At 35.5% G+C, this 12,291-nt stretch overlaps 1 protein-coding gene across 1 annotated transcript in view; it reads left to right on the top strand.

Moving 5' to 3' along the window:
• The window catches only part of LOC126195572 (dynein axonemal heavy chain 2), a 957,657-nt gene that overhangs the window by 754,276 nt on the left and 191,090 nt on the right, over positions 1–12,291 (top strand). The window contains 1 exon segment of the mRNA XM_049934198.1: positions 7,966–8,115. Within this exon segment, the coding sequence (XP_049790155.1) occupies positions 7,966–8,115 (150 nt within the window).

Here is a 12,291-nt window from a genome sequence, read left to right as displayed (position 1 = left end):
TTACAGGAATGGTGAAAAGTTAGAAGCATACTAAAACATAAAAACATCTATGCATTCTCATGAAAAATGGCATTAAAAACCAAGTAAGAAAAATGTGTAACAAAATATTCCTGTACATAATGAAGACCAGTAAAACAGTATCAAGTGTAGTTACACAGCTAGTGTAGGAAATTGCTAGCAAGAAGTACAACAGTCACAACCTACAGTTATATAATCTTCATAAAGTGGTATCCCATACTGTTGGCATTACGTTGTTAATGTTGTGAGTTCTTCCTTCATTAGATTGTTATGATGGTACATGTTCATTTCCTCACATCTATGCTCTTTTTAGTTAACATGGATATGTTGTTCAGATTGCACGCCTGTACCTCTAATGTCTTAATAATGCCTGACGTAGTGTTTTGTATATTCCTTGAAATCCATATTCTGATTTAACCACCTAGCCACGAAGGTACCAACTGACATTTTACACATTGTATTGTATATCCTGGCACATGTTGTCTGGATGTTTTTCTGATCATAGGTTATACTTTCCTTTGTCTTACCCTGCTTAAGAGCTTGTGACGTTCGCCTGCTTTATTCCTTCACTGAGAGTCTTCGATGTCAATGTACTGCATTGTTATAGTGGCTGAAAAATGGGAAGTGGAAGTTCAACACTGACTACTGTCAATGATGAAGCCAACAGTTGCACAATTGTTTTTCACAGTTCTTTACTTTCACTGTTCAAGACCACCCCAATATTACACAATTATATGGCAAGTTCACTATTGGTAAATGTTGATAAGCCTTGTTAATAGCTTGCAGGAGAACATGAGCAAATTGCTACAGTAGTTTGCTGCTGAACATCTATGAGCTGTGAAAACCTAACCACACAGTTCACAGTTCTTGCAGAATAATACGGTACGTGTGACACTATTTCTCAAATAAATTGAACAGACATGGTCATTAACTGTTTTAACACACAGCCTATTTGTGTTACACTTATTCCACTATTAAGTTGATGCATTGTTGTTAATCTAACCAATACATAATTCCCGTGTGAAAATCGGCTGTGGACTGGCTGTCTCAGGACCTAAAATCAGTCTTTTATATATCCTCACAATAATAGCCACTGAAACTATACAGTGTTCGATGTTTAAGTTAAAGAAATTACAATTAAGATATAACTCATTCGGTTAACTGAATACATAAAAAAAACCTTCTTTTTAACAGTTCCTCGTATCACAAATGTCAGGCCAAATTATTTGTTTAAATAATGAAGTTAACAGATATTGTTATACAAATAATACATTTGACAAACCTGTTAATTATTTTGTAATTAATTAATGACTGCTTTGCTAGTATGTTTCTGAATAGAGCCAAATAAATACTTTAAGAATTCTAGTAGTTCTTCCTCCAAATGTTTATAGTTAGTACATAATTTCTATTTGTTTATAAGTCAACAGTAGAAGCTAAGTCACAGAACAATTACTGATTTCACCCTGTAATAAAAGTATTAATTAGAAATGGTCAAAATAAATTAGGAAATTAATTACATACACAAAAATAAGCACATAATTAGACCTGGTGCTATATTCCTTAAGACTGAAGGCCAACCTTTTTCTTTTATGGTAATGCAGATTATACTCATGCACTTAATGGTAATTAGGTAAAAATGAAGATGAAAATTAATTTAAGGAGGCAGATGGCAAAACAAGAGAGGAAGTAAAGAGATCCCAGCTTGCTTTGTCACAAGCTACATGTCATATGTAGGTATGTGTCTTTGGTTGTTCTGAATAAAGTGAATGGCTTTCTAATATACTGTGTATGTATTGTAGTACTTTTCTTTAGACTTACATCATAGTTTATAGTTTGGTATATCATCTAGCCACACAGCTGCCTACTGGAAGCTTCTCACTTTCTGGTTAATGTTGGTTATGACCTTTTCCATATATTTCAATACTTCCTGCTTAGTGGAAATTTGTTGCAGTGTGTTACATTAGATTCACAGTTTCGTTCATTAAAAATATTTTTAGTAAATAGTTGGCACCTTATGAATCTGTGATTGTCAGACTGTATTGACGTAAGTTTATATTCTTGTTTTATTAGTTATCTTTAATGTATGGAACATGGCAGTACATATAGTTAACATGGGGCTGACCTCCGTAAGTGGTTTCATGTTCTATTGGTCTGTGACGACATATAAATAAATATTTTATCTTCAGTTTGCACCCATCAGTATATGATTGTGATTGTTTTGTTCAGATGTTTCACAAGCATTGACATTAGAGTCACACTGTGATTATCTATGCACAACATGCAGCATTGACTTCCATTTAATAGTTTCTTTTTAACAATCATAGGACATATATTTTGTTCCCTAGTTTGTGTTAATACAGTGTGCAACTGTTCTTTCATTTTATTCCTTAATTTATCTTCAACTTTGATGTAATTCCCTTACAGTTTGGTATTGTTACATGTTACTACATATTACCACTGTATATAGTACTTACACCACCCCTTTTGTTATGTATTTCACACTATTATCATTGTTGGCTTTGGACAGGGACTGGAAGATGGGAAAATGTAGTGCTGAGACTGGTTGCTCAAATAAAATAACAACTGTGAATATAGATGGCTGAAGATATTTTGGATTGACATTTTATACTGAACAGCCGGTCCCCCACAACCATGTGTATAAAGATGTAGTTACAGAGATTTAAATTAGAGTAATATCTTTGAGCTATACTGTTGTGGTCTTCAGTCCCAAGACTGGTTTGATTCAGCTCTCCATGCTAGTCTATCCTCTGCAAGTCTTTTCATCTCTGCATAACTACCAAAATCTACATCCATGAACTTTCTTATTGTATTCAAATCTTTCTCCTCATCTTCAATTTTTACCTCCCACACTTCCTTTCCATTACCTTGATGTCTGAAGCATGTCCTATCAACTTATCCCTCCTTTAATCATGAAATGCCATAAATTTCTTTTTTCTTCGATTCAGTACAGTACCTCCTCATTTCTTGTCTGATCTACCTGTCGTATCCTTAGCATTCTTCTATAGCATGATATTTCAAAAGCTTCTTCTGTTTTTGTCTGAACTGCCTATCACCCAAGTTCCACTTCCATATAAGGCCACACTCTACACAAGCATTTTCGACATCCTGGAGGAGGTCCTCATTCAGGATTTAGTTCCTCATTCAGGATTTAGTGGAATGAAAATTACTTCAAAATTACACCCTTCAGAACAGACTTTCCAGCACTTAAATTTCTAGATTAGATTAATTATTCATTCCATAGACCCACAAAAGAGGGGATCCTCCTTGGTGTGGAACGTCTCAGATAAACACATTACAAAAATGTAATTAGAAAAACTTGTTTCATTAATTTTAATGATCATCAGTCAATAAATAGTAACATTATCTACATGAATTAAAAGTAAACTTCTAATATTTACAGGTTTAATACTTACATCTGCTTTCATTAAATCCATATTTCACACAGTAGCTAGTTACTTGGCTATTACAAACAAGTATTGTCAAAAATTAAAGTAAATTATTCATTTCAATGATCCTCAGTTAAGAACAGTCAAATTATGTACAAGATTTAAAATTAAACTTCCACCATTTACAGACTTAAGAGTAAAACCAAGTATTGTCAAAAATTAAAGTATAATAAATTTTCATTAAAATGGTCTACTGCGATTGTTGAGAAATTCATGGATGGAATAGAAGGAGTTAGCCACCAAAAATTCTTTTAAATTATGTTTAAATTGTGCCTTGTCTGAAACTAAACTCAATATTTTAATTTACTTAAAAGAATGCTGTGATTCACACAGTCAAAAGCCACCGACAGGTCACAGAATATGCCAGTTACCTCTAATTTGTTGTCTAATGAATTAAAGACATTTTCACTATAAGTGAAAATAGCCTTCTCAATATCAGAACCGGTAAGAAACCAAAACTGTGACTTTGACACTGTTATTTTCACTAAGGTGCTTAAGTAGACGCTTGAACATAACCTTTTTGAAGATTTTTGAAAAAGCAGGCAAATGTGAGATAGGTCTGCAATTTGACGGCATTTCTTTGTCCCCTTTCTTGTGGAGAGGTATAACTTCAGCATATTTAAGCCAGTCCGGGAATGTTCCTGTGATAAGTGATTGATTACACAAATAACTTAAGATATGACTAAGCTCAAATGAACACTCTTTTATTAACTTTGTTGATACGTTAATATAACCACTAGAATGCTTTGATTGCAAGGACTTTATGATGGATTCTATTTCTTTGGGTGAAGTAAGTGTCAATTCCATTATACTGAGATTACTTGTGTGCACTGGTCTCAGATATTCCACTGCATTATTTTCTTAACCTGACAACCCCATGCTATCAGTAACAGAGACAAAATACTTGTTTAAATGGCTTGCAACACCAAATCATTTGTTATCAGGGCTTCATTTATTTTTAGAGCTATTTGTTCTCCCTCATTTCTGGTCCTACCTGTCTCTGACTTAACTATATCCCACATTGTTTTTATTTTATTTCTGGTTGTATTTATCTTCTTCTCATAATGCAGGTGTTTAGATTTCTGGATAACCTTCTTCAATATTTTGCAGTAATTTTTGTAATGAGCTATAATGCTAGTATCAAAGGTGTCCCTACATGTCAGATAGAGTTTCCTTTTTGTCTCACATGATATCTGTATCCCTTGTGTGATCCATGGTTTCTTATTAGGCTTCTCCTTAATTTGAGTTACCTTCAGGGGAAAAAAATTTCAAATAAGGTGCTAACTTTATTAATGAATGTTTTGTATTTTCCATTTGTGTCTTGGATGCTTTAAACATCCATCCAATTAATTTCTTTGAGCAATCTCCTAAATTTCTCAGTTTTTGATTGTTTTATTGGCCTTCTGAACTCAGTTCTGATAGATATTTTACCCTGAAAATTTTCAAAATTTAATGTTACGTGTTGCATGTAATGGTCAGATAGCCCATTTACTACTGGTTTTGTAATGTGGCTTAGTTGCCTAGAATTGTCTATAAAGATATCAATGGTAGTCTTAGAACATTTGTATGCCCTAGTTAGGAAATTTACAGTAGAAATTAAATTGAATGCCAATGTAACTGATTCCAGGAACTGTTCACTGGCAGTGTTTTTCAGTACATCTATATTAAAATCACCAGCAACAACTAGTTCTTTGTTTTTTAATTTTAGATGAGATAATAAATCTTCAAGACTGTTTATAAACAGGTTGAAATTTCCTGAAGGTGCTCTGTATATGGCTACTATTATAAAGGACCTATTATGAAATTCTATCTCTGTTGCACGTGCTTCTAAGTGCTGCTCTAAGCAAAATTTATTAATGTCAATATTTTTAAGTGTGGCAACTCCTCCTTTCCATGTAGTGTCAGTATTTTGTTGTGTGTTCCTACATTTTTCCATAAATTAAACTTATCTTCTCTGTTGTGAAATCAGCTTCTAGAAGTTTTTTTCCATTCATCTGTAAATAATTTGTGTCATTATTTTGCACCTGTGACATAGTAAACTGGTTGTTAAGTAGTATTCACATCTGTTAGGACCTGACTTTTTTGGAATTGGAATTATTACATTTTTTTGAAGTCTGAAGGTATGTCATCTGTCTCATACATCTTGCACAATGGGTGGAGTAGTTTTGTCATGGCTGGCTCTCCCAAGTATCTCAGTAATTATGGGGGAATGTTGTCTACTTAAGGGCTCTTGCTCCTACTTAGATCTTTCAGTGCTCTGTCATAGTCTTCTCACAGTATCATGTCTCCCATCTCATCTTCACCTACTTGCTCTTCTCTTTCTATAATATTGTCCTCAAGAATATTTCCCTCTACAGAGTCTCTAATATATTCCTTATATGTTCTGACACCTGAGCTCAGTATTCATACTGCTGCTTCACATTTCTTCAAAGTTTTGTTTAATTTTCCTATAGGCAGCCTCTATCTATTCCCTAGTTATGTATGCATCTATAGCCTTGCATTTATTGAGCACTACTATCTGATAGAAAAATCAGTGTTAAAGTCACTACATACAATGAATTTTTAGTTAACTCTGCATAATTCTGCTCATGCTTTTTGTAACTGATTCAAGAAACCGAAGTCGTTTCCTCCTGGTAACGAGTTAATTGTCAGTGCTACAAGCCTGTGTGTTTCCAGATTTTCTGTCATATCACAGATATTGAGGGAGGTTTTTAACACATTATTCATAAAATTGTAAGGCCTGGGACTTTACTGCTATTTTTGTACATATAGCCACTTCTCATTCTTCAGTGGTCTGACATTAGCTACTAGCCACTATTATGTGTGTAGTCACTATTTGCAAGACCTGATAAGCAGAAAACATCTGTTAATATTCCACATTCTCTTCACTTCCTTTCATTGATGATTAAAAATCTTCAGTTTTATACATAGAGGTTCTTTTGTTTTGATGGAAGATGTTAATTCTTTTACATCAATAATATCACCCTTTCAGCTCTATAATTTTGTGCAAGAGCCAGTCTTTTTGCTTTTATAGTAGTTACTTATACTGTAACTATATTTGCTGTGTAGCTCTGTCTTTCAGAAGAATTAACAACTATCAAAAGCCCTAGTGAAAAAAGTGGAAGTCACTGTCATAAGATGACGACTCCTTTTGTCAGATTGGATTCTTCTGGCAGTTTTCCATTCAACATAGCCCTCTGTTAGAGAAGCTATGCAATAATCACACCTTTGCGTGAATGTTTCTAAGGGCTGAGCTGTGCATTAAGTCCTTCCTCATAATCACTCATCCAGGGTTTGTTGCATCGCTCTAATATTAACAACACAACCTCAACTTAATCTTATGAAGCATTCCCAGAAATGTCCCTGTCATTGTCCTTGAGTCTGTGCTTCAAGCTCTTTTTGCACTTATGATTGCATGAAATTCTATTCCAGTATGTTTCCCTGAAGAGTCTGAAGCACAGGTGACATGTCCAAAATACTTTTTATCCGGTAATCATCACCCAAACAGTTCTATATCTGTTCTGACATTCATATTCAATAATTGCTAATAGACAATAAGGCCTTCATGGTAGTTGTTGTTCTGGAAACTAGAATGAGTAATTGCTAATAGACAATAAGGCCTTCATGGTAGTTGTTGTTCTGGAAACTAGAATGAGTAACAAATTGCATGTAGATCTTTTAGAATTTTATTTTACACTTCAACTGTAATTATTTAAGATCTGTAAATATGGCTTAGTTTTAGTATAATATACCTCTTTCTCTCCATAAATTATATGAGATTTAGTGCAAGAGCCTTACATAGTCATTTTCCAGCCAAGTCAAGCCAGAAGGTGAGATAGGAGAGGGGGGGACCCTACAATAAGAGCAAGCCATGTGATGCGAGGGTAAATTTTGTCTCATGCTCACAATAGCATAAGCGTTCTCACTTTTAGATCTGTTTATTGGCAGTACAGGCATTTTGCCTCCTAAAAATAAGTACTGACCAGCCATTCTGTCTTTTTGAAGTTTTGCAGTTTTCTCAAGTGAATTTTCATTTTGATATGAATTTTGGATTCCTTGAACACCATCACATAAATTATATAGTTCTGTGGCCAGTCTTAAAAGTCTTCACAATAGATTCTGATTATGGGGCAACATTTATAAACTATGAATAAATATTGAAATTTCTCGTAGATCTGATACATTGTTGCATCTGACACGAACTATTCCTTGCAGTATCTGGACCCTCCATACATACCTTCTACCTCTTAGAATAAAAAATATTTTGGCACCCGTATCTCCTAAGATGGAATTACTGATACAACACCATAGCACAGGCAGTAGTTATAATTATTGATAATTCTATTGTTTTAGTTCTTATTGCTTTTATGTCACTGCTGTCTGTTAAGTACAAACTTATTACCATCCGCACTAATAGTTAGTACATATTGATCTTAATACAATGTGTGAACTAACTTTATACATACTCTTGTTGTTTCAGGTGGTCAGATGCTAATAAAATTATTTGACAGATTGGTGCAGTTCAGCCCAGAATTTAGATTTTTTATAACAACAAAACTGGGAAATCCACATTTTGCTCCAGAAATTTCAACAAAAACTACACCTGTAAATTTTGCAGTCAAGGAAGTTGGTAAGTTATATGTTAAGAAATTCAAGCAAAATCATGACACTGTGAATTGAATTAAACAAATCATTTGTCACATACTTTCATTTATTTCTTTACATAATCACTTAGAACAATACAGAAACCGCCAAATTTAGTACTAGTTTATGTAACTATTACTTGGTAAACATACTGTTTCTGTAGCTTGTTAATCTGCATTGTCTGCAAAGAGGCAAGGTGTTTTTCATCTCTGGAAAGACAGAAAGTCTCACAATGCCCAGGACTGAATAGTAAAGAGACTGAAATGGCTTTCAGTGGATTTTTTTTATTGAACAAGATCTGTATCTGATTCACTGAATGTGGACATATAGTGTCATGCAGCATAATAGTGGCCTGTTGGAGTTTGTATCTGTCAAGGTTCAATGTGCTTAGATTTCAAATAGCAGCAGAGAAGCCATCACTATTTATTGTTGTGTTGCACAGCATGGCATGAAAGTGGAGGATTCCATGACAATTTTAGAAAACAGAGACAATTAGCCTAAATTTTTGTTGTGAAATACCTTGTTTGAACTGCTCTGGTTCTTGTGTTGAATTATTCTTAATTTTTTCCTGCTTGGATATTATTGTATGAAATGCATTAATTTTTCATGGTAATTTGGTGCATGATGTGTTATTATGTATGCAATGATGCATCAAGAATACCAATGTAACACCCATTCTTGTTAAAGATAAACATTTGGTACCATTTCTTCTATTTAATTACCATACCAGTGTTGTCCCAGTCTCCTAAGTTCCTATGTGTGATTGACATCCACATGCCCATTCTAAAAGCATTTAGCACCACTTCCTGCTGTAGCTCTCTCCCTGAGTGTAACTTCAACTGTCTGTAGAAACTGTACCACAGTTCAAACTTTGCAATATATGACTGGCACATGCAGTTACTGCTTTTCTGCAATATTTATTAGCTGGCTTTTATCAGAGTATACTAAATGTATAGAAGGCAACATTTGTTACTTACATGCCTCATTGACTGTTAGCCACAGACAGTGGCACTGTTATGAAATGCACATCTCATCAGTCACAACTTTCATAAGAGTATGCCATTATTTTTCCCCCTGAAGCAAGGCTTAATACTGAGAACCAGTCATAATGATGATACTGTTATGAAGTTGAATGTTATACAATGTTGAATGGACATTTCTGGTACAAAATACTCTCCTCAATTATAGTAAATGTATAATTGTCAGTGAATTGCATCTTTTGTGAAAGAACTCATATTTGTTCCATGCTGTTGAAACTTTCTCTTCTTATCTGTTGTCTCAAGTCATGAAGTTCTTCTTTCATTATTTACCTCTGTATTTTTCTTTGAAAATACTGCAAACACTCATTCACTTATCTTCATTGAAGCCATTGTTTGTACATCTACTTTACAAAGTGGTGCAGGAGGCAACTCCCATTGTACCTCCTTGTTTTAAGATTCCTGCATTATCATGATTGTCCTTTAAGTGTAAATCTTTGACTAGATTTATTGCATCCTATATTTGGTTCCTGAATCCTCACTCACATTCTATCTATTGCCAAAAATCTTTTACTTAAACAATCATTTTTCTGCTTAAAGTGGATCCATCACTTGGGAGTGGTGTACCTTATAGTAAAATTTCCTGAAGAGTTAGAACTATGTGACATGCCAGGAGTCAATCTGCCCTTTGCCTTTCATTACATGCTTCTCCACCTGCCTCACAGTTTCATGTTGCTCATATTCTCTCTTTAATTCATAATTAGACAAAGGCTTTCAACATATCTTACTGGGATAGCACTGCTGAGAGAAAAGATATGGGCTGACACCAGTATGTATGTAACTTAAGGCTTTTATGCAGACTTCTGCTAAAGAAATAGATGATATTAGTTCTTGGGCACCGTTATCATTTTACCTACAAAGTGTGCCTTGCATGTGCAAGTAACCTCCAGTTTCATGCAGGATGGGGCTTAGTGCGTAGACAGAAGCAGTAACTTCACTAACTATATAGTGGAGCAATTAATTTAAAGCTTAGTATTTATATATTTAGTGTATGGCTTGTATCACATCACACAAGAAAAGCATTTTTGTCTTTAACAATATGTATACACATATTTAACACACACAAAAAATCATAATTATAAGTTAATTGAATATACAGTATTTACAAAGCACAGGAGGTCACAAACATATATGCAATTGCTCAATGCTTTTCAGTTGATGTCTTTGTTGCCATCAAGACCTCCTCCAGAGCTCCACAAAATGAATGATTTTGCACACACACACACACACACATATATGATGTGCTGAACACTTGGACATTTTGCAATGCGATCACAGTTGAGTAATGTTATTGATCTCCATTTTTACAGTGAGTTGCCACACCTTCCACTATTTGTCCTTTTCCTGTGAGTGCAGACCAGATCTTGTGGTGCTCTTCTAAAGCTGGTAGCCTGGATGAGAAGTGGGGCATCTTAAACTTTTCTGGGGTAGCATTGTTCTCCCATATATCTGCCCATTAGTTGGATGATGGGAGTGAAGTCTGTTTTTATTGAGTGTGGGAATATCCTCATGTATAGGGATATAAGAATTACCAGCAATTTTTAGAATTTACCCATTTGAGAGCAGGTTATCACCACAAAAACGAGGGAGCTATATATGAGGTTCATTCAAATGAAACCTGGTCAATGTGTCTACCTGTGCCTTACATGAAAGATGGCACCACATAACTGCGGGTATGGTGTGCCATCTGGTGGTAGAGAGACTGACGCATGTGCACCATTTGATGTTGCATAGCGCCAGTGTGGTTTCACGCCGAAGAGAAGGTGGTCACACAAGTTATCATCCACTACCAAACATGCAGGTGAGTAAGCAGGAACAATGAGAAGTGATTCGATTTTTGATGGCGGAGGGAGTTGGAGGCCGTGAAATGTATCGATGGATGAAGGCTGTGTATGTTGAGTATAGTCTGAGTCGTTTAAGTGTTGTGGAATGGCACAAGTGATTCCTTGAGGGATGTGAATCATTGGAAGACGATGCTCATCCTGAACAGGCTCATCATGTCATCACACCGGAAATGGTTGCGGAAGTGAATGCTTTATTCTTGGACAACTGCAGGGGCACCACCCACTCCATAATGCATCAACACTCGAATTTTTGAAAAATTTGTGTGGGGTGGTTTCCCTACCAACTGACCACTGTACAGTGCAATACTCGAATGGTGATGTCTTTGAATCATCTGCCGCTTTATCAGGAGCAGAAATATGGCTTTCTGTCATGTATTGTCACAAGTGACGAAACAGGGTGCCACCATTTTCAAGTGGAAAAAAAGCATCAGAACAAACAGAGGAAACATGCGACTTCACCACCTCCAAAGAAATCAAAGGCCGTGTGCACCATTTCTGTTAAGGTCATGACATCCTTCTTTTTGACCACAAGAGCCCACTGCTTGTCGAGTTCCTGGAACAGGGAACCACCATGAACGCCTAGCATTATCAAGATATGTTACAGAACATTAGACGAGCCATCAAGTCGAAACACCGAGGCATGTTGTCCAATGGCATTATCCTCCTGCATGCCTACACACAGCCAATGCAGTGAAGACGACATTGCAGCAGTTTCAGTGGGAAATGCTGGAACATCCACCATACAGCCCCGACCTTTCACTGTGTGACTTACATATGTTTGGACCTCTAACACAAGGTATTCACGGACATTGATTCGCAATGGATGATGAAGTGTGTGACTGGATCCAGACCTGGATCTGACAGCAGCCTGCTAGCTTCTTCAAGGATGGAACTGACTGGCTAGTGTCGCAGTGGGATAAATGTGCTAACAGTTTTGGCAACTATTTTTGATTATGTGTCCTGTGTATAACTACATTTTTGAGTTAATAAAATTTTTACCATTACTTTACACTAGTGACCAGGTTTCATTTGAATGCCCCTTATAACAGAGAATAGGCATCCAGAAAGTTGGATGTTGTGATTGATCCTTTGAAGATGTACGAGGATTGAATGAAAATTAATGCCTCCACCTTCATTAATTGGGCTTGGATGGGAATATTTTAATAAATCAAATGCAGAAATAATCCTTAGAATGTGATCTATAATTAACAATATTCACTTTTCCACATAATCACCAGCCAATTGGATACAGTCCTGCCAATGATGAACAAGTTTTCTGAA

The sequence above is a fragment of the Schistocerca nitens genome, chromosome 7, assembly GCF_023898315.1.
Source record: "Schistocerca nitens isolate TAMUIC-IGC-003100 chromosome 7, iqSchNite1.1, whole genome shotgun sequence".
Taxonomy (NCBI): Eukaryota; Metazoa; Arthropoda; class Insecta; order Orthoptera; family Acrididae; genus Schistocerca; species Schistocerca nitens.
The sequence above is the reverse complement of the archived record's forward strand: the minus strand, read 5'-3'. Positions and strand labels throughout refer to the sequence as shown.